Raw genomic sequence first — 22,801 nt, 5'->3', positions numbered from 1 at the left:
ATGAGTTATTGTGCACTGTAAAGAGCACAACTGAATGCTGTGGCAGCAGTATGGGCCAGGCAGTTTCAGTGGAGGAAGTAGTTTCTCATTATAGCTATTTTTAGGCCTGTCTCTGGCCGCAACATGAAGGAACTTTGGAAGCAGTTTGGAGCCTTTGAAATACCCTTTTATATAAATAATAACGGTTGTGGTCATTAGTCATGGCAACTCTTCTGAGATCTGGGTGCAAGCTGTTTGTCTCTGTGAAAGCAAAGCAATTTGCAGGAGCAGATGGTGAACTGAAGAAGGCTTCAGAGTGGAATGGCTGAAGGTGGTTGTGTCCATTCCTGTTCTGGTTTTTTAAGATCAGCACGTCAGGATCCATACCAAGGATCACCAACACAAGAAGCTGCTGCAAAATACATTTGGGATCCTTCACCCTGTCAGAGTTGTGACTAGTCCAAGCATCACCCTGTTTTGGAGTTGGTTTTGTTCTGGAGAGTAGGGCAGGTGTGCTGGGCATGTGTGGAGTGGCAATGCCAGAGCAGTGCCAGTGGTGGACTGACCTAATCTGTGAGTCTTGCCACTCTTAATGACGTGATGAGTCTGGGTAAGAGATGGAAAGTAGCAGAGGGGAACATGAGTGACAAGGAAGGTCAGAGGTGGGAGGCAGTACTAGGAGGAAAGGGGGAGACAGTGCTGAAGAGATTAATGAGGGATTTCTGCAGGGTTTGCTTTTAAAGAAAGGAGGAGGATCAGGACTGGGCCAGTCTCAGGCAGGCTGTCAGCACGGAAACTCTGCCCTGTGGGTGGGACTAGATAAATTATATGGGGGGCTGGAATAGTTTTGCTAAATGATTCCTTCCTTTCATGTTCTGGGAGAGGAAAGTGAGCCAGTGGCTCACCTGGGGAAAGAACAGCAAGGAGCTTTTCTTCAGTTTCTCTCTCCAAAGTCCTGACTCTCTGTTGCCTGCCTTTCAGCGTTCGCTGCCTTTAACCAAACCCAAGGGACCCAGCTCATGCCACAGACACGCCAGTCGCTTCTCCACCTGGTGCTGCACTCTGCTTCCTTCTGGAGCGGTTTTTAAAGAGCTCCTTGGCTTATCTCTGAGCTCATCTCTGGGCCTTCCAACCCCAGCCTTGTCTGGTTTGGCTTCCATTAACATCTGCAGGACAGTTGGGTAGGGAGGTAACTGTGTGGTAGGCCGTCTGTCACAGGTCTGCCAGCCTAGTTCTCATAGTGACATCTGAGGCCACAAACCAGCCTGATGGTAACATTAAAAAAACAGGGCAGTAAGGAAAAGCTAAGGAAAAGCACCTGGCACTCAGACTGTAGAAGGTGCAGTTTGATGCAGAAAATGGTTTGGTGTTGATCACAGGTATGGTGTGCGCCCAAGAGGGAGTGCTGGGCCACTTGCGCTGGATGTGATCACAGTGGTTATGGGAGGGGGGCACTTTCCAGGGTCACATATTACACACTGCACCAGGTGATGCTAATGGGGGACCCACATCTTCCTGAGCTCTTCCCTTTAACCCTGTGCCTCTTAAAATAGTCTTCCCAGAAGTACAGCTGTGCCTATACTCGTGTCCTTCTGCCCTCGCTGTAACTAAATCACTGCAGCACATCAGCTCGTAGGCAGGGGTTCAGTGTAGAAGTGCCTGTCAGGATAACTCATTGTTCCCAAGAGCTCATGTCCTTCGTGTGCATTGAAGGTGAACCGGCCGGTGGGGAAGGTGCAGATCTTCACTGCAGACCTGTCCGAGATCCCACGCTGCAACTGCAAACCCACCGATGAAAACCCCTGCGGCCTGGACTCCGAGTGCATCAACCGCATGTTGCTCTACGAGTGCCACCCCATGGTGTGTCCTGCTGGGGAGCGCTGCCAGAACCAGTGCTTCTCCAAGCGCCAGTATCCCGAGGTACAGATCTTCCGCACGCTGGCACGAGGCTGGGGCTTGCAAGCCAAAACAGACATCAGGAAGGTACGTCAAACTGGCTGCAAAGCGCAGAGAGAGATTTTTAGGAAGGAAACAGGAGCTAAGTTTTAGCACAAAGATGGATGTCCCTCCCTCCTGCAGGGAATTTGTCTTGTCTTATCAGCTTATTGTTTTCTCTCTGGCAGGGTGAATTTGTTAATGAGTATGTTGGGGAGCTAATTGATGAAGAGGAGTGCCGAGCCCGAATCCGCTATGCTCAGGAGCACGACATTACCAATTTCTACATGTTGACACTGGATAAGGTATGTGAAAGGAATCATTTGCCAGGATCCTAGACAGAAGTAAAATGATTGCAAAGAAGGCATGACAGTGGTCTTCTCCAACTTGTAAAAAGGTGCTAAGAGTCAATGATGAGCTGGTCTGCATTTCCACTGAAGAGATGACCAAATGAATGGACTTAACATGCAGTAGAGAAGCCTCAGGTTGGATATTAGGATTAGGAGGAAAGTCTGAACTGACGACTTTGGAGTTTGTTCAGAAGAGGTGAGGCAGTTTTTTGAGGACAGTTGTCTGAGGATCATAGATCCTGCTTCAGCATAATAGGGAGAATTTGGTAACCTTGGGATCCTTCCCAGCAGCTGAACCCTGGAGAGCCCAGACCTGGACAGATATGTGCCAGAGAAGGCATTGGCCCTCACATGTGCAAGTTTCAGGTGCAGTGAGACCTTCATTTAAGTTCAGATCCCAGGTCTTGCTGTGCTACGTAGAGCCAACAGAGTTAGTTACACCCATAGATGCCTCAGTGGGTCCTGGACAATAACCAGGTTGTTGGTATGCACTCCTGGCTTTCAGAGGTAAGTTATTTTGTCAGATGCTTCCCACACTTTGTCACTCAGCCTTGGAAAGATGAGAAGGAAACCATGAAAGCAAGCATGGAAAAGAGCTGTCAAGTGTGGGACAGGATAACTGTGATTGTTTTCTGTCTCTCCCCTCTGTCTTGCTGGAAGTTCACACTCACCATATCTTGTTCTCTTTGTCTGGCTGATGGGTGAGATCAGGGGCAAACCCAAGTGTTAATGTCCCTCATTATTACAAAAGCAAATCTCAGTTGCAGCTTCCCTGTCCAGCACAGTCTAACACATGGCAGTGTGCTGTACACAAGTGTACCTTATTTTACATACTGTTCCTGTTTTCCTTCTATACACTGACGTGCAAGAAATAGGAACTGGTATTTTGCTTTTAAGCAGAAGTTGGGGCCTGGAACCACAGGCACTGCCTTGGAAATGTTGGGGTGGTGTTTATCCAGTACTGACACTGCAGGGAGAGCTTGCTTCCCAGAAAGCAGCAGTAGCACTGTCTTGACTGTTCTGGAGCCTGTGTGTCTTTTAAGAGGAAGATGATGTGCAGGAGACTGTAGTTCCATATGATCTGCCAGCGCTGACCAGAAATGTCAGTGCAGGAAATGACAGTTGATTAAAATGTGGTTTTCTGGGCTTTTTTTCAATTCCAGGATCGAATCATTGATGCTGGGCCAAAGGGCAACTACGCTCGGTTCATGAACCATTGCTGCCAGCCCAACTGTGAGACTCAGAAATGGTGTGTGAACGGTGACACACGAGTGGGGCTCTTCGCCCTTGTAAATATCAAAGCTGGTAAGGAGCTGCACTCTGTCAGTGCCTGCAGTTAACCCTGGGGGGGTTCTGTAATGAAAAAGGGAGGGTTTGTAGCTCCCTGGGAAGGGATTTAATTTTTGGTTCCATGTAGGCATTCATGAGACTTAACACCAGCGCTGACATAATGAAACACAAAGAGCCATGGTATCAATGGAGGTTTGTGGTTCTGATTTACAAGGACAAGAAATGGCCCTGCTACAGGGTGGATCCTTTATAGCTGTAATATGTGCTACAAGTGTGGAGTTTCACTGAATTTTCTATCCACAAAGATCTCTGGGAAGATTAAGAGTTTGGTGTCCTTGTGTAGTGGTGACAGCCTTCTGTGACATTTATATTAAGTGCTTTTACTTCAGCATTAAAATGTAGTTCATTACAACTTGCTTGGTTTTGATCTGCTTTTGTGCCAGGGACTGAGCTGACTTTCAACTACAATCTGGAGTGTCTGGGAAATGGAAAGACCGTTTGTAAATGTGGTGCCCCAAATTGCAGTGGCTTCCTAGGAGTAAGGCCAAAGGTATGGTGCATCCTTTAAGCTTTTGTTCTCCCACATCACCTCTTTGCATAGACCTGTATGTTTGTTGCAGAGATTTCAGATCCCAGTTAATCCTGTTTCAGTGTGGCTATGAGAACACTGCTTGAAATGAGTTAAATATTCAAGCTTTCATTTTGAGATAGCAGATCTTATACTTCAATTATCAGAGTTGCTATAAATAACGACGGGAAATTTTATTTTACAGCAAAAAAGTATCTAGAAGATTTTTTTCAGAATTTTCTGCTTCTTATCATGACAGTTTCCATTGCACTAGAGGAGCAAAGGACAGGCTTGGGATAGACTTCATCACGTAACTAAGAAAATACAACTCAGTTCATTTCCCAAAGTAAAGTGCTGAGTAAATTGTGAGCATGCATGAAAGGGGCCAGCAAATGCACATTCCTTCAGGCTGGAGTTGCTTTAGAGCCAGAAGGCTCCTACCTCACTGTCTTTGTTGCAGTAAAGTTCCTGGGTTTATCCTGCTTTTAATTTAGTAACCAAAGTTTACACATCAGACAGAAATGAGAAATTTGCCATATCTGTAGTAGAAAAATCACCAGTTTTTAGAACACGCTGACTTTTTGAGAGCTTCGATTTGCAACTTTGTAATGTTGCAGTAACAGGAATTGATTTCAATTACCTCCTTGTGTGAGCTGGTTCTCGCTGGGAAAAGGAAATAACAGGAGCAGTTGGCCAAGTTCCCAGCTGTCACCCGCTAAATCTATGTCTCAGCTGTTGGTTTGTTTCAAGTGCAAGACCAAATCAGTCTGTAATCCTTCTGCTCTGGCATGTGGATTCTGGCAGTTAAGGGTTAAAACAGCAGCAGCACAATTGTTCAGCCCTGTCAATATCTAGGGAAGGTTTTGTGAATTCTCCAGGGAGATTAGTTCTGCAGAAAAATTAACTTATAAAAATAAAAAATGGATGTCTTCAGAAGTTGACAGATGAGGTGAAATACACATCTGATGTATTTTAGTTCTTTTTCTGGTCGCGATTTAAAGTTCAATTGATTTTGTGCTGCTCCTGTGTTATACATGGTTTGACTGTCATTTTTGCCTTGAAATTGCAGGTTGCATGATGGAAATCAGAGGAAGGTGCCCTTTAGTTGGCATTAATGTTCCATTGTGGTGTCTGAGGCGACTCATTCCATCTTGATGAGATGGGCTAAGAAACAATACCTAGAAAACAGTACCTTGGGTTTTTTTGTTGGTGGTGTTTTTTTTAATTCCTACCACAATAGATTTTTAAGCTTCCTGAAGACATAGCAAGACAAAACTGATTATACTCAAGTTCACTCTTGAAAGTACCCTTTCTAACTGGGAGTGTGGAAGAATGCTTAGGAGTCTATTGTACTGCAGGGAGCAAGTGGAATTGCTTAGTCCAGCTGTTAGACCTCTCTTAGACATTCAAATTAGCTGTGAAGGGATTTTCTTGTTCTCTTTGTAATTAGATGGGCAAGGAACTAGACCCTGAGAATAGGTGGGAATAGTTTAGGTGGAGGCATTTCAGTGCCTGCATTTTTAGTGATAGGAAAGGCCTGGCTTGTCCCCATTGTCAAGGGGAATGGTGGTATAAAAACAGTAAGATCCACATGTGAGGAGGAAGGAAACAATTTAGAGATGTAAATCCTTGGTGGCAGGAAAGCTAGATAACCAACTCTGCAGAGTTCTGAAGTTATAGGTCTAGAGACCAAGGCTTTTAAATCTTTTGGTGGTTCTGGTGATGCAAATAGTGCCCAATATTTATGCAGAAGAAAGGATGCAAAAGTAGCCTTGTAGTCATTGTTTCAGCACACAGAGATGTCCTGCATGGAGAATGCATATTTGAACACGAAGAGATGTAGAAAACGGCACAAAATTCAGCTCATGTCTGCTTAGATAAACTAAATTGATAGTGCTTTGATAAAGTCAGGACTGGGGACAAGACAGCATCATCTTTGTGGAGCTGAGTGTTTGGCACAAGGGGAGGCTTGGCCTGGAGAGGAGGTTAGGAGTGGTCTGAGGACCAGGCTTGAAGGGGGAGTGGGGGAGCAGTGTTGGCCTTAGGCCAGAGAAGAACACTTAAACCATTTAGTTGCCTGTCTTGAGACCAGTTGTAGTTATTTCCTTATATGTCTGTAATTTAACTGTACTGATGACATGAATGTGTCGGTTGTCATCGATGTGGGAGAGGGAGAGGATGGGGCAGTTGCAAAGGAATAACTGAGTATAACAGGGAATGGACTGGAGTTCAGAGATTGGATATGCCATAGTACACACCTGGAGAGTAACAGCAGAAATAACTCTGCCATGAGAAGGTCATGGCTGAGCACTCATGGCCGAGAAAGAGCCATTCTGCAGCTCAGCTGCTGCAGGACTGAGCTGTGGTGTGACACAGCTATAGAAAAAGGCAAATGTGAGCAGTGCTTTGGGGAAGTGTTGATGTCATTGTACACAACCTGTGAGGTGTCATCTGAAGTAGCATGTGTAATTCTGTAACTTTTGTTTGGGATAAATACACTCAATATTGGCAGAGAAAAGCCATTGGGAAGACTGAGCATGCAGATCGAAAGTTTCACTTTGTGAAGAGGGGAGCGTGTCCCAGAGGTTACTTCAGGGAGACAGAAAAGCTTCAAAGGTTGGACTCGATGATCTTGGAGGTCTTTTCCAACCTAAATGATTCCGTGATTCTGGTGGAAAAGAGCAGTGTTGACACAAGAATAAACTGATCACAGATAAATTCAGACTGAAAATAGAGAAATGATGAACATCAGAAAGTGCAGGAAGGCCCTTATGAGACTCCTCATGAGTCGTGGGTACAAGGAGATCTGACTGCTTTGACTGAGGACCTGAAGAGTCTGTGAGAGGTGGCACGAGCTCAGTGACACCAGGCAGCCCCAACTCGTCATTCTGCTGTTGCTAATTGTGTATATCCCATGTTGTGAACCAGGCTTTGGTGCTTTTCAAAATAACTGAGAGCTGTTTGCTGTAGTGAATTGGTTGCCAAATATCAAGCAGCACTAGAGGTTCTGCAGAAGTTTCATGTATGGCTGGCAGTGGGGTTTCTGTTGACAGGATTTGCAGTTTTCTCCTGCAGCAGGAAGGGAGCAGGTGGAAGGGGCAGAGTCCTGCAGTAACCAAGGTTGTTTTGCCCACAGAGCCAGCCCAGCCTCACCGAGGAGAAGTCCAAGAAGCTGAAGAGGCGGCCGCAGATGAAGCGCAGGTCGCAGGCCGAGGTGATGAAGGAGCGAGAGGACGAGTGTTTCAGCTGTGGGGACGGAGGGCAGCTAGTTTCTTGTAAGAAGTCAGGCTGTCCCAAGGTGTACCATGCAGACTGCCTCAACCTGACCAAGAGACCTGCAGGTCAGTGCTCTGCATGGCTGGGCTCTGCTTGGGTCACACTGTTGGCTCGAGGTGGCCCAGGCGCTGCTCATCATCTTGCACTTGAGTCACAGCATCTTAAAATTTGGAAAAATCTTTCTCACTTGAACAGACCTCGTGGCTCAAATGACACAACCCTGGTTTGCACCCCACTGTGACCAGAAAAAGGTGAACTAATTGCTGAAGGGGGAGCTGGTCCTTGCCTAAAAAATGGTGTTTGTGAGTTGACCCCATCCATGGGCCCTGGCAGAGCACAGCCCCAACAATAGTTGAGATATTGATCCTCATATTGGCCATTTTCCCAAAGCTGAAGACAGTTGAGTGAGTTGAAAGGTGAGGAGAAGCACTGGTGGAAAATAGGAGTTAAAAATGAGTCTGTTAGGTGTCTCAGTAGCCATGAGTTTGTAGTTGAGAGAACAGTATCAAAGCATATCCTAGTTTGTGGTGAAGTGAGGGCAGAAATTTGAAATAAAAAGTACTTCTATTTGGGTGCAGAGAAAGAAACAGGCTCCCTATATGAGCAATAAAACAGATTTGAGTTCATTAGTAGCTCAGGAGGTGTAAAATAACATCTCTTAGATGGAAAGACTTAAGTTGCATTTAAAAGTTGTAAGGGAGCTGAGGGCAGTGTTTCAGTGTGAAGTTCCTGCAAACTTCAGGTTTAACCAATGCTCATAAAGGGGAAAAGTCTGACCTGAGTCTTGGTAGGCCATTTGGCCCAATGTCTGCCAGGCCAGGAGGATGGAAAAGCTGATATGGGATTAAGTGCCTCAACAATTAAATTATAAGGGTATAAATAATACTAGATGGTACATTTTTAGCTAAAATAACTCATCAAACCTAATGTAGTTTTATTGCTAAGATAATAAATTTGGTTAATAACAGCAATTGCATAGAAGTAATTTGTTTGAGGGGTTACAAATCTTTTGATCTAATACTGATAACATTGTCACAGTTAGAAATTCTCTGTGCAGCTCTTTGGGCTGAACCGATTGGAGGCTGGGAAACATGGAACCAAGTGGCCTCTGAAAGTATCAGCCAGGAGAATCACTCAGCAGAGTGTTTGTCTGTGCCAGGAGAGCCAGAACTGGGCAGCCAGCACCTCCAGCTGTAATCTGGCAGGAGGTGTACCAGGGCTGGTGAGGTGTTTTGTAGAGGATGGAAATCAGATGTGTGCATGTGTTAAGTTTTAGAGGGAATGGGGCATTTTTCCAGAAGAGCTTGGATGGCTCATTGAACAAATTGTAGCAAAGCAGTGTGAAAGCCAGTGGGAGGGCAGGTCATCCCTATGGAATGTTGTCATGCAGGGTGAGAGAATACACCTGAATATACCTTTCTGTACATTTTCGTGTGCTGTAACATCCTGGCAAGTTTTCCTGTGCTTTAAAGTCTCCAATAGAGGAGAATCCAGCCTTTAGCCTGTTCTCCTGTTTTCCACTTGAAAAGCTTCTCCTAACAGCCTGACTTGAAAAAACAAAGGATTGCCAGCTCTATTACACGGTTTTTTTGCATACTGAGACAAATTATTGTCTCGCTCCTTTTCCAGCTTATACAACACAGCTTCTCATTGCAGCTCTTATTTTCTAAAGTTTTTATTCTTAGTCTGTTCTGGACTGCATCCCACTTGCCTACACATTTTTAAAAACTGAGTGAAAGTATTTTATCAGCATTGCACCCAAGGCCTTGCTAACTCTGACAGAAGAAAATAATTATATTTTGTGTTTTACATAAAGTTTCTTGGGAAATTATGTTTGACTTGTTTTGCAGAAATAGTTTTTATATTTATGTGATGTTTGTTATTTTCTTTATCATTCTTGAGTTTTTTACTTGATCCTTTTCACATATTTATTTTATTTCTTCCTCCTGCAATCCTACACTGGTCTTCATATAATTACACCTTGTTCATGCAAAAGCATCTGTCCAGTTAAATTCTGAGCCTGTCCAACTGGATTATTGCAGTACCTTGTTGTTACCTACCTGTTTATGTAAGAGTATTTTGCTGTTCTGCTTCTAGAAATTTAAATTACAATACAGATTAAAATATAATCCTGAAGGATGTAGTTTGAAATGCCTCCTCAGTTTACCACAAGACCATCGATAGGTGTTTTTTGAGAATGGTTTTCAGTCAGTTGTAGCAATTTTACTTTTTTTACACATAGGCTGTGATTTCCATAGCCTGCTCCTCAGAGTATCATGCAAGACATGAAAGGTTCAGCACTTTCTACTTGAAATGTTTCCTCTGCCATGGGCATTGCTGTCAAGTAATTGGAATTTCCTGCTTGTTTGCATGTTGCTAATTGTGTGATGTTACTTCCAAGAGCTCAGGGCTGTCTCGGGAGAGAGTGCTTATTCATTAGGCCTTTTATTCTGTCAAAGTTCATTAGAGTGGTTTGATAGGATTGATCCTTCCTGCAACAAACTAGCAGGTTTTGACCTTTTATTTTCCATCTGTACAAATGACCTCTATAAGGATGGTCCTAAGTCTTTTCAGTGGCCCAGCTGAGTTGAATGTGGCTCTCTGGGATGCTTCTGGTGCAGGGGGAGCAGTGGCAGCCTGTACTGCAGCATTGTGAGCCAGGAAAGGGGGAAACCATGTGAAGTGTTAAACATCCCCACTTGGAAAAAAATGGTGAAAAACTGGAAAAGACATAGAAAAGCAGTGTGCATATTTTGAGACTGGAATAGAAGCCTTGGGCTGGCTTCAAAGGAGGGGAAAAACATGCTACGTGTAGTCTTCAACCCCAGGGGAAAAGCAGCGTGGAGAGCTGCTGTTGCACAAGTGCAGGGACCAATGGCCACACACCAGCATCCCTGGAAAAGAGCTGGTAGCCACAGCTGTGTGGGTTTGGTTCAGGGAGGCTGGGAAATGCTCTGGCCCAAGTGGTGTCTGCCAGCAATCTCTGAAGTAGTGTTGGTTTTTTCCTCTTGATGATGTTGATACTGATGGTCAGTCGATTTACTGTGAACATGGAGCTCCTAAGGGAGCAGCTTTGTGTTAAGCCGTAGTTTTTTCATGGGCAGAGGTTAAGGAAGGTGCCTTTGGGTATAGAGACAATAGGAACTTACCCCTTGTGATCACTGCTCTCTCGCTTCTTCTTTCTGATAAACAGGAAGGGAGGCTGTTGACACAGAATTAAAAGATGAATCTGACACATCTACTTAAAAGGTCCACTGGGTTTTGTGCACAGACACCACTGATGTTGTCTGGAATTCAGAGCCACAGAGATTTGCAAGCTGGGGGTGTTTGCTCTTCTCCAGGCACTCCTATTAGTTTGTGTTGTGCAGGAACCAGATGGGCTTTTGGTCTGACCTGATGTGGCTTGTGTTTGTCATGATTATCATTGCCCTTGTCACTTCTGAGAGTGCAGGTTCCTGTTACCTGCCCGTCAAGCCTGGAGCGCTGGTGGAAACTGAGGAAGACATGTAGAATTGTATGAGAGTATTACACAGGTGTTCCCACTTTCCCCTGAGCTCATTTTGCAGCAGGCCTTTGTCTCTTCCCCTTGTACTACTCCTAAGGTGTGTCTTTCCTCCCATGTCTGTGCTGCAGGAAAATGGGAGTGCCCGTGGCATCAGTGTGATATGTGCGGTAAGGAAGCAGCTTCGTTCTGTGAGATGTGCCCCAGGTCCTTCTGCAAGCAGCACCGGGAAGGAATGCTCTTCATCTCCAAGCTGGATGGACGATTATGCTGTACGGAGCACGATCCCTGTGGGCCTCACCCTCTAGAGCCAGGAGAAATTCGTGAGTATGTGCCTCCCATAGAAGCCCTGACTAATGGCGAGGACACCCAGCCACCGGAGCAGCTGCCTGCAGAGGTAGACACAGAGGCAGACACAGACCTGAGCGTTCAGACCCTGGACAACCTACCTCAGTCTGTGGCCCTCAGACTGCAGTCACCAGAAAAGCCCCCTGCTACCCTGGCACTGAGGCTGCCGTCATCAGACAAGCCCCCCACCACCCTTGCCCTGAGGCTGCAGCCGTCAAACAAGCCCCCCACTACCCTGGCCCTCAGGCTGCCTTCACCAGACAAACCACCCGCCACCCTGGCTCTGAGACTGCCACCATCAAATAAACCCCCTGCCACTTTGTCACTGAGGCTGAAGCCATCCAACAAACCCTCCACCACCCTCTCGCTCCGGCTGCAGCCTTCGGACAAACCTCCCACCACCCTGTCACTCCGCCTGCAGCCGTCAGACAAGCCCCAGGCCGCCCTGTCCCTAAGGCTGCAGTCAGAGAAGCAGCCCATCATCGTAGCGCTGCGGCCTCAGCAGCCCGACAAACCTCCCACCAACGCGGTGCTCTGGCCCCTGGATGAGTCCTCCAGTGACGCCTCGCAACCTCAGCTGCCGAGCAAATCTCCTCCAGGATCACCACAGTCGTTGGATGAGTCGCTTGTTACTGCTGGTACCCTGCAGCTCCAGCTGTCAGATGAGCCTCCAGACACCCCTAGGGTTTTGGAGTTATCGGACAAGTCCCTCATTGACACCGGGACCCAGCAGCCTGAGCTGCTGGATGAGTTCCCCACAAAATGCCTGCATCCTCCACTGTCTGACAGACTCCTCGCCACAGTGGGGACGCTGCAGTCTCAGCCAGCAGATGAGCCTCCCGAGGCCGATCAGCTCCAACCGCTGGATGACACTTCTGCCCAGAGCCCACAGCCACAGTCTGTGGAAGAAGATCCCAGCTCTGTGGTGCCACAGGTCCCAGTACTGGAGGTGGCTTCCAGTCCTGAGGTGCTGTGGCCTCTGCCCATTGCAGAAGTCCCCGACTCCCCTGTCTCACGAATCCTGCCCGCAGAGAAGGCTCCTGGATCGGCAGTGCCACGACCCCTGCCTCCAGAAAATGCCTCCTTCTCCACTGCAATGCGGGTCCCAGCCACAGAGAAGGCTCCTAGCTCTGGGTCACCCCATCCCCTGACTCCAGAGAAGGCTCCTGCCTTGGGTATGCCACGGATCCTACCCACAGAGAAGGCTCCCAGCTTAGGGGTGTCGTGGCCCCTAACTCCGGAGAAGGCCCCTGGCTCCCGGTCGCCTCATGTCCTGCCTGTGGACAAGGCTCTGAGCTCTGGGGCCCTGCGGATCCCACTCACACAAAAGGCTCTCTCCCCTGGGGTGCTGCGACCCCTGCCTCCAGAGAAGGCTGCTGACTCCGGGGCCCTGCGGGTCCTGCCTCTGGAAAAGGCTCTCAGCTCTGGGGTGTCTCGGCCTCAGCTCTTGGAGAGGCCTCTCGCTCTTACAGCCCCGTGGCCTCAGGCATCAGACAAGCTGGCTGCTGCCGTGGCTCCTCGGCCTCAAGCCTTGGACAAACCTCTGGCTGCATCAGCTCCAAGGCTGTTGCTGTCGGAGAAGGCGCTGCGACCTGTCGACCAGAATGCTCAGCCGAAGGAGAGAGGAGCTCCGGCCATGGAACTGAATCCCCAGCAGAAAGAGAGGACCATGTTAGCTGGGGAGCAAATCTCTTGGTCTGCTGGGAAGGTAGTGACGCACGTTGGACAAGTACCGTGGCCTACGGAGAAACTACAGACGCACGAGCAGACCCACTGGCCCACTGCAAAAGCCCTGATGCCTGCTGAGCAGCCTTCCCGGACAGCAGAGAAACCACCAGAGCCAACCATTCAGCCCAGCTGGGAAGTGGCCTCAGTCCCCGCAGAGCAGACCCCGTGGACATCAGAGAGATTGTGTGCATTTGAGCAGACCCCTCGGCCAGCCAGGGAAGCGCCAGTGCCCCCAGAGCAGATGCAGTGGCTTGTCACGAACATTCAGACAATTGACCAGATTTCTTGGCTGGGTGGAAAAGCACAGACTCCTCGGGGGCAGGACCCTTTGCCTGAACAAAACACAGCGTTAGCCCATAACCAGGATTCTGTCTGTCGTGAGTTGGCCGACTCAGAGCCAAAGTGAGGTTGGTAAATATGGGAGGCAGGTTTCAGTTGTTTAATGTTTAGGGAGGGGGAATCTTTCTTTTGTTTTTTTTATTCACTTCCCTGAGCCCAGCCCCTAACCCATGCACATCCCATCCATATTCTCTCGTGACATGAGCAAGGACATTCTCTTAAACCTGAGTCTGGCCCAGGCAAAAGGGAGAGACCATCTGTGACCTTTTCCTCTTCCTTTAACAAATGGTAAAGCTGAAATAAAGAGTCCACTCTGGGTGAAAATCTCCAATTCCATTGAAATGGTCACATTACTGATCCAGCGTGTTCAAGCTCCAGGTCTGATTCATAGATGGGTTCCCAGGTACAGCCAGGGGCCTTGCTTTCGTTACTACATTTAAAGGAAGGAGATCAGTCAGGCTGCCCTGGGACTGAAGAAGTTTCAGGATCAGGTGGTGAGCAGTCAGGTGCATGTCCTTGCCAGACTCTAGAAGCAGGGAAGGGATTTGTGTTGTCTGCCCAGGTCTCTGTCCCTGCAGGGCGTTGCTTTGTGAGGTTTATCCGTATGTTCACTGGGATGTGCTGTGTGTGTGGTTTGCTGAAGGACAAGGATCATCTCCAGTGAGCTGGGAGAGGAGCCCCTGCACTCGCCCAGTGCAGTTTTCTCCATTAATAGGCAGTGTCCATTCAGGCTCCTTTGTACAGAGCTGCATCTGGCCAGGCCCAAGAAACAGGAAATCTGGAGGAAGTCAGGGAAAAGAGAGATCTTGGAAGTAGTCGTCTGGCAGTGTTTTCATTCTTGTGTCTTAATCCTTTAGCACAGGACATGTGGAGTGCTTTCCTGCCCTTGAAAACGTAGTGATCCATAAAGCAGCAATAGTGGAGCAGGGCAGAGTGGGTTCCCTGAGGTGCTGAGCTCTGCCCTGGCAAGGGAGTGGTGCTCCCTTTCAAATTTCCATCCAGACTCTTCTTGACTTCTGTCTCAACATGAGCCAGCGGACTGAGCAGTCTTTTCTCCCCTTGCCTCAGGCATGTTCAGGACGTGTTCCCATCACAGCTGGTATTGCCAGCAGCAAGCAAAACCTGACTCGCTCACTGCACAGTGCAGAGGCAAGGGTTCCGTAGCTGTATCGGGACCCATCTCAACACCTTCCCCTTGGGCAGCTTCTGGCTTAATTCTTCTACAACCAAAGGAGACTTGAATTAACTGGACTGTGTTGGGGTGAGAGTGTGTGTGTGTGTGTGCGCGTGTGTGTCCTTCCAACTGAATTGTAGTTCTCACACTGGAACATGGTGGGCTCCAGCAGCTGGCTGGCTTTCTTTTTTCCTCTTCTCCCTTTTCCAGTGAAAATAGATCTTTAGTACCTGGTAGTCATCAGGCCTAGCCTAGTGTCCAGACTAGGCCTGCTGAAAGCCATTCACTCAAGCATGGAGGCAGAAGTTGGCTTGGCCGTGGTGCTTGTGGGGCAGGTGGTAGAGTCCCAGGGGCCTGCAGCATCTTGCGACCACCAGCACCCTCGCAGGCAGGAGGAGGAGGATGGGCCTCCCTGGTGGCAGTGCCTGGGCTGGATGGGGTCGGTGTCCTGCCAAGGAAGCACTGCTGACCAGCATTTTCCCACTCTCACAACACATTACCTCTGTGGTTTGCCTGAGCTCCGCCGATCTGGGGCCGCGGCCTCGGATCTCTGTGCTGCCACCAGACCCTCACGCAGCTCCAGTGTGTGTATCCTTCTCCTTCCAGGTTGATCCACAGGTCCCTCCTCAGAAGGGGAGTGTTCAGCTCCAGGCCAACCCTCTCCCTCCGACATGGGAGGGACCCGACCCTTTGCTTCCTTGTTCCCACCTGGCTTGCAAGTGCCTGCTGCTCCCAGAGCAGACAGTCATGAGCTTTGTAGTTTTCTATGAAGGGAGGCCGACACTTGTGCCGAGACAAATCCCAGTCTGTTCTGCTTTCCTGACTTGTGCACCCTGAGACAACGTCCTCCTGAAAAAGCCAGGTGTGCTGGGCACGAGGGGACATTACCAGTGCTATAGTGCATCTCTTCTCTAGTCCAAATCATTTCAGATCCTTTGTAGAATAGCTCACAGCTTGGAAAAGCTTTATGGCTTATGGAAACTTACTTGTTAAATGTTTTTTTCCGGGAAGACTAGCAGGTCAGTTCCTGCTTGCTGCTGAAACTGGGGAAATACAAGCAGCTTATGTTTCTGCGTGACTCCTCCACAAAGGGAATCAGGACAACTCAGATCCATTGAGAGAGAAGATTATCTTAAGGGCATTCGTTAACTTTTTTAAACAAAATTATAAAAAAAAAAGAAAAAAAAAGGTAATGACGTTCAGTATATTAAGTATTTATCATGTGTGAGAAGGAAAATAAATCTTGAATTTACATTTATAAGCCTTCCCATGAGCTGGACTTAGTCATGTAGATTGTGTAAGTAGGGTTCCCTCAGTGCCGGTGCCCAGCCAGCTCCCGCTGTAACCAGAGAGGTCTCTGCACTGCTCTGTCCACCTCTGCTTTGCATTGTCACGTGTTAACTCGCTACTTGTTTCATGAAAAAATAAACTGTGAATATTTTTGGTGCAGGCTTTTTTAAATCTGTAAAATGGAGAAGTTCTCAATGAATTCTCATGAAAGCAGGTTTGAAAAGATCACTTCTATAAATCGTGTGCTCACGTAGCAGGGTGAGGCTCACGGCAGCAGCCGCCTTTCACGCAGCAGGCGCTTACCCAAAAGCTTGTTTGGAACAGTGAATGTGGATTAAACTGTTGCATGGCATTTCCCACAGCCTTCTTCATTGCAGCTGACTGTACCCCATCTCTCCTCTTGTCTCCCTTTTCCACGAGGATCCAGGTTTCCAGCTTGCTACCTTCCAGCTGCTGTTGGAAGGTTGACTTCAGCGTAGCTGGGAGGCTGCTTGGTAAAGTTGGCGTTGGGGAACATCACAGAAGGAGGAAGTCAGGAAGCTCCTTTTCCCTCCTCACCCTCATTGGGGCCCTGAGTGGTGCTCTGTCAGATATGGGGGGCTTTTCAGATGGAGTAGTGGTGCTTATGGGAGTGTCCGGCAGTGCTGGGTCACCTTAGCAAGATGGACAAGGCCTGACCAGGTGTGGAGAGAGGTCCCAACAGCCTTGCCCTACCCAGGCTGCTCTCACTGGCATGGAGCAGCAGCTGGGGAACAACTTTGGGCAGCAAAACTCTGGTGAAGGAAATGTGGGTTTGTGCACTTGACGTGACTCTTGCTGTGGTGGCAGCACTGCCTTGGAGGAGGAGAGGGAGATGTCTGTGTTGAAGCAGTTGGATTCATTTGTGGCAGTTCATTGCCGCCTTCAGAGTCCAGTCAGTTTGAATCACGGGGAGTTTCAAGGTAGAGGACAGTGACAAAGTAACCTGCAGGGCTCAGAGCTTTGCTGCAGCTCCTGCCAAGGCTGTGGTGCTCTTTTGTTGCATTGGAGGGATCCAATCACCTGGTCACTAAATCTCAGGTCAGCCCTAATTGCACCCAAGGTGGATGAGAGGTGACTCTTGCGTTGATTCACTGTTGAGGAGTGCTGTAGAAGCAGAGTCAGGGGTGTAATTATTTCTGCTCAGAGCTCTGCAGACCCATGGAGGCTCACAGGAACTTCCCAGGTTCCTGAGCCCATTCCTGCTTGTGGGAATGACTCCTTGGTTCTGAAGGGGGTGAAGGCTTTGCTCCTATACAAACGCTTCGCTGGTCAACATCTTTGCTGTCAGGACAGCCTGGCTTCCCCTGCTCAGAGCAATGGGCTGTGGTCAGTGGCCCTGGCTTCCATCTCACAGTAGGACCAACTTTAGTGTTGGATTTCCATGGTGGACAAGAGAGTCCTAGTTGACCTTTGGTGATGGAGGAGTTCTGGTGAGCGGTAGCAGTGTGGTCAGGGACTCAAGTGCCCGGGCAGGCAAGGAGGGTTGCAGAGGAGGAGCCACTGCAGGACCTGTGGGATGTGTGGGCAGGAGGGGAGCAGGCTTGTCCTATCTTCCCCAGTGCTGGGCTGGGGCCCACTGTCAGCCAGGGCTCTGGTGAATCTAGCAGGAAAGCTACCACTGTAAGGGATCATCACCTACTGCACATCTCCAGATGCTGACTAGCTGATGGTAGCTTGCTTTATTGCTGTTCTCGAGTTAAACTTTTCCTATTTAACAGAAAAAAATCCCCAAGAACCAGATTCACTTCAATACACAAAGTATCCGGGTGGTACCATGGGAGTACGTGTTAATTCAGGGTTAAATCCCTGCAGGCAGAGGCTCTGAAGGTGTGGCTGGTGTTAAAATTTACAAGAGAGATGGTTGAATCCAAAGGACCTTAACAAATTAAGGTGGGACAATGTGTTGCTAGAAAAGCTTCAGCTCACTTTCAGTGAAAAAAAAAGGAAGAAAAATTAAGAAAAAGCAGCCCTAACCCTGATGCCCTTGGCAGTGATTTAGCCTGAGCACACTGTGGTGGTACCCTGCTTCTACCTGGACACCACAGGCACCATTCTGACAGGGCAGGGGGAGTTTGTTTGAGAAACCTCAGACCTTCAATACCTTCCGTTTATTTTTAATTTCAGCCTTAACTTCTGATTTTGCTTGATGTTTGGAATAACCATAATTGTAACCTGCTTGTAATGTGCTTTGCCCTAAATTACTGATGAGGCTTTTGGCCTTTGCCAGCCAGTGTGTGTTAAAGCAAAGTGGCAAATCATGCAGCTACTCTGAAAGTCCGGAGGGGGGTTGCTGTGTTTGATCTCCCAGGCTTTGTCCGTGCTAATTACCCCCCTGTGAGAGTGATAACACTGGTATCATTTGCGGCAATGGCTGCACCTCTTGCAGCAGCACGGGCTGGGCTGATGGGGTGCTCGGGGCTCCCAGGGCCTGGGACATGGGACACTGGAGCCTGGGGACTGCTCCACCACGTGCCTGGCTTCAGCAAGAGTCTCACCTGCGGGGTGGCAGTGCCCTTGCTTAGCAGGAGGTGGGAAAAGGCAAGATTCCTGCTCCAGGTCCTCCAAAAGCAATGTAAGCAAAGCTCAGTGCAGGGGACAGCTTGTATGAGCTTGGGCTGGAGGAGTGGCAGTGATGGACAGTCCCTACAGCACTGAATCTACCTCCTAGGGAAATCTGAGAAATGGGTGTAGCTATGGCCTATTTCAAGGTAAAGTTTTAATCAGTTTGCCCTTGGCAAAACCCTTGGGCTATTGTGGTGCTATTGTAAACCGTCGGCAGCTTAGCACAGTAGGGCTGGACTCACGGCTCCTGGCCCGTAGGCTGGGACTTCTTGGCCAGCTGAATCCCATCCCCATAGAGCTGGGTCTGTGTGACTGAAACAGGATGAGGTGTGACTCAGTTCCTTCAATTTGTGAGGGTTTTGAGACTCAAACCAGTGTGCCAGTGGGCCTCGTGGGGAGCCAGTGGAGCCATGTAAAGCAAAGCAGGCATCCGCTACTGCATGTTCTTCGTGTCCGTTTGGTACTGAGCTGGTTTCAGTCTTTGTTTCTTTTTCTGATGTTTCCAAGTTGTTGACTTCAAGGAACTGGGTTTTGTGTATTTTTTTTAGACACTGGGAACTTGTTAAATGGAAAAGCAGCAGCACTGGGAGACTCAAGGTGGAGCGTGGCTGGAGCTGAAGGCCCAGGCTGACATGGGTGGGAGGTGGGATGTGCTGGCAGTGGCTGGCACAGGCAGGGAGCAACTGGACAGTGGAAGCTTTTCAGCAGCAGCACTCCCAGCCCTGCATATCTGTGGTGCTGAGGTCACTGCTCTGCCAGACACTTAAGAGTGTCCCCATGCCTGGCTTTGAATGTCCCCTGCAGCCCTCCAGTGCTACGTGCTCTCAGCTGGGGTCCTGGCTGCCAACTAGCCAGGGGTCCTGGGGAGGGTGGCTGCCCACTGCCCCTTCCTCACTGCCCAGAGACAGGGCTGGGGCACTCGTAGGAGCAGCATTAAGTTGCACTGGAGTTGTGAGCAGGAGGTTTGCTCGTGGGGGGAACCTTGGTGTGAGCAGCCCCTCGCTGCCTTCACCCCAGGGTCTGCTGCCCACAGGGTGGCAGTGGATGGGGGTTCCCTGCAGGGTCCTGTTCCACAGGCTCAGCCAGAGGGAAAAGCACTGGGAGTTGAGGAGCCCAGCCAAGGCAGGGGCCAGCCAGAGCACTGCAGGGGAGGACATGGGGGTGCTCAGCCCTGGCTGGGACTCATCTGTCAGTTCTAAGCAGGAATGCCAGAGCAGGTGAGAGAAAACTACATATTTCCAGCATGTATATTATTTTTAGAAGAGGGAGAGGGGAGAGTCTTGGACCATTGATTACTTTCATTTTGCTCCCCTTAGACTGTTGGCTGTGTATGTGAAACTTATAATGAAAAGAGGGTTGCCCTGCCCAGGTGCTCCCAGAACATGTACTGTAATTCTTTGTATATAGAAGAAAAATTACTGTAAAGTAAAGTTTAACTTTACTCTCGATGTCCTCTTGTGGTTTGTCTTGCCGAGGGGGGCGAGGGAGGGATGGGAAACCCCCAAAAGCCTCGTGCACAGGGGGTGGCTCAGACCACAATGCATTTTATTTACATTGTACACCTTGAGAGAAGACGCTTAAATAAATCTGCAAAGAATTGAGCATCTCCGAGAGAATAAGTTACCGGCCGCTGCTGGGCCACAGCAGCTCCCACCAATGCCACAGGTGGCAGGGAGGGGGTCCCTGGGGGTGACAGTCCATAGATCCTGGCACTGCACGGCAGCCCTGTGCCACTCCACATGCCAGGAGGAGAGCAGTCCGCAGGCCTTGTGCCCTGGCACAGACAGGCCCCAACAGCTAAAACACAGCAGGTAAAACACCGGAGGCATCCGGCGCGCGCCAGCTGCCCAGCCGGCAGCAGCGGTTCCCTTTTGGCACAAGGGCTCAGTGGTGGCAGCAGCTGTAGAAGTAGGGACTGCTCCTCTGGCCCAGGTTGACACTCTTGTCCTCTGGAAGAGAGCAGGAGCGGCAGGCTGCTGGCACAGCCACGCCACAAAATGCTGTGTGGCAGCCCCAAAGCTGCTGGTCCCAGGCGTGGGCCCCAGCAGGTCCCATGAGGAGGGTTTGGTGCCACGTGGAGAAGCAGCAAGGCCCAGGGCCACAGCACAGCCCAAGACAAATGCACAGCCCAGGGTGGGAGGTGCAGCCAGGCTGAGCACGCTGGGGCAGGCCTGGTGAAGAGTTGAGCCAGTCCTGCTGCCTAGTGAGGCTCCTGGCCACCAAAGGCCATCATGGCCCAGCTGGGTGGACATGCTAAGCCTGGCCTAAGCAGGGACGAGGATGCTGTGATGGGACCCAGCCGCCACAGGACAATCCCCAACAGAGAGCTGCAGCAGCCTCAAGCAGGGCAGAGGTGAGGAAGGGCCCTGCCAGACCCCCCATCGCTCATACTCCACACTCAGCAGAGGCACAGGAGAGGGTGCCTGAGGAGGGACAGCTCCTACCTACTCACCTGTCATCACCTGGAAGGCGGAGAAGTTGACGTAGTCCTCAGCCACCTTCTGGAACAGCTCATCTGGGGGGAGAGGTGGCACAGTGGGTGTGGGTGCCCCCGCCAGGCAGAGCCCCCTGGCCCTGCTCTGCCCAGGGCATGGCCCCAGCGAGAGGCTACTCACCCACACTCTGGCCCGTCTTACTGGAGGTCTCAAAGTGGTCTGCTTTGATCTCTGAAACAAGGGTCCAGGTTGGCACTTGCTGCAGGTGCAGGATATGGCCCAAGGGCTCAGCTGCCCCCAGAGTCACCCCTCAGGCACAGCTGCTGACAGGGGGCTGGCAGGGACCCAGGACAGGGCTCCTGGCCCCTTGGCCCAGCTGGCCGCGTGCCTGCCCATGTCAGGACATGCTGTGTCCAGGGAGGTCCCTGGTAGAGCTGGCACCTCACCACACACGGAGCCCTGGTACCACCGGATCTGCTGCAGGCCCAGGGCAAGGGCAGAGCCCCTCGCACACGGATCCATCCCCCCATGCCCCCCACCCCCTGTGCTGCGGGAGCCCCAGGAAGGGCCAGCAGTGGCTGTACCATCGGCATAGTCCTGCACATCATGGAAGTCAATCCCCCGCTTCCTCCTGTCCTCCTCCAGCAGGTCACACTTGGTGCCACACAGGTAGATCCGGCAGCCCTGGGGCAAGGGAGAGGGATGGGAGGGATGTGCCCATGTCTTTAGCAGCAGCCCCCCTGCCCCACAGTGAGGCTGTGCAGTCCCCCAGCACCCCTGTACCTCCTCGCAGTTCTGCAACTCGTTCACCCAGAACTTGGCTCGCTGGAAACTGCCACTGTCGGTGAGATCTGGGGAGAGAGAGGGGTCAGGGTCTGTCTAATGCTTTTCTCAGTGCCTGACCCACCAGTGCTGCCACCACTCTGTCCCAGGATCCTGGGACCTCCCCATCCTCCATGCCCTTACCATAGCAGACGATGGCAGCCCGGGCCCCCCGGTAGTAGATGCGGCTCATGGCCTCGTAGCGCTCCGAGCCGGCCGTGTCCTGTGGGACACAAGGAAGTGCTTGGCAGGTGACTCTTGGAGATCCATGAGCCAGGGGGTGACTGAGGATGTCAGCACAGCCCTCTCTGGGGATGTCAACACAGCCCTCTCTGCACTTACCCAGATGCCCAGGGTCACTGTCTGCTCCCCCACGGACATCACCTTGGCCACGAAGGCAGCTCCAATCGTCTGGAAGTGAAGCAGGAGGAGAAGTGGGGACTGGCCCAGGGATGCCCGGAGCATCTGGCCTTGGAACATGGTAGGAACCGGCCCGGGAACATGGGGAAACACACCCGGGAACGTGTGGGTATGGAGGAGGAGGAGTGGGTATGGAAACAAGGGGACCAACCCACGGGTATGGGAGGGATGTGGAGGGGCTCCAGCCCAGGCATGGCGGGAGACAACATGAGGGGACATCGTGCCAGGGACGTGGTCTCACATTGCCAGAGACACGGTGAGGGCATGGGTAGGATACGGAAGGCACCAGCCCGGAGATCGAGAGGGGTGAACACGAAGGGACCACCCTGGGGACATGAGAGTGACGCGGGGGACACCGTCGTGGGTACGTGGGAGGCACCGCGCCGGTGACACGGTGGGGAAACGAGGGGACCGACCCGCGAGTGCAGGAGGGGTGGAGGGGTCCTATCCCGAGGATGGCGGGGGACAACACGAGGGGACACCGTCCCGGGGATGTGGAGGGACACGGTGGGGGAGCGAGGGCACCGACGCGCGGACGGGCCACACAAGGGGCTCATCCCGGGCAGACGCGGGTGACGCGATGCCGCGGAGGCGCCGCAGCAGCCCCGCGGCGGCGCTGCCGGTGCCCGTGTGTCACTCACGTTCTGGTAGGGCCCGGCGCGGAAGCGGCCGTGGGCGCAGCGCTCCACCAGGCTGCTCTTACCCACGCCCTCCTGCCCCAGCAGCACCACCTTGGCGTCCACCCGCCGCCCGCTCATCCTC

General features: G+C 50.7%; 2 protein-coding genes across 3 annotated transcripts in view; one reads left to right on the top strand and one right to left on the bottom strand.

Annotated features, from left to right (window-relative positions):
• The window catches only part of NSD1 (nuclear receptor binding SET domain protein 1), a 57,307-nt gene extending 39,573 nt beyond the window's left edge, over positions 1-17,734 (top strand). For both annotated transcript variants that reach the window (XM_027643650.1, XM_027643651.1), the window contains exons 17-22: positions 1,693-1,962; positions 2,103-2,219; positions 3,428-3,569; positions 3,998-4,104; positions 7,259-7,463; positions 11,032-17,734. In XM_027643650.1, the coding sequence (XP_027499451.1) occupies positions 1,693-1,962; positions 2,103-2,219; positions 3,428-3,569; positions 3,998-4,104; positions 7,259-7,463; positions 11,032-13,382 (3,192 nt within the window). In that variant the 3' untranslated portion in view covers positions 13,383-17,734. The remainder of the gene's footprint in view (positions 1-1,692; positions 1,963-2,102; positions 2,220-3,427; positions 3,570-3,997; positions 4,105-7,258; positions 7,464-11,031) is intronic.
• Positions 17,735-19,890: 2,156 nt separating this feature from the next.
• RAB24 (RAB24, member RAS oncogene family) lies at positions 19,891-22,797 on the bottom strand. The gene is made up of 8 exons (XM_027643654.1): positions 22,681-22,797; positions 21,962-22,030; positions 21,764-21,842; positions 21,581-21,648; positions 21,382-21,481; positions 20,978-21,028; positions 20,815-20,877; positions 19,891-20,311 (listed from the first exon to the last, which is right to left on the bottom strand). Exons 1-8 carry the CDS (start codon positions 22,795-22,797, stop codon positions 20,247-20,249), a joined length of 612 nt encoding a protein of 203 aa, XP_027499455.1. The 3' UTR covers positions 19,891-20,246.
• Positions 22,798-22,801: the final 4 nt, after the last annotated feature.

Source organism: Corapipo altera, unplaced genomic scaffold (assembly GCF_003945725.1).
Source record: "Corapipo altera isolate COAL_440 unplaced genomic scaffold, ASM394572v1 75, whole genome shotgun sequence".
Lineage (NCBI taxonomy): Eukaryota > Metazoa > Chordata > Aves > Passeriformes > Pipridae > Corapipo > Corapipo altera.
This window is presented reverse-complemented; position numbering and strand designations above follow the sequence as displayed.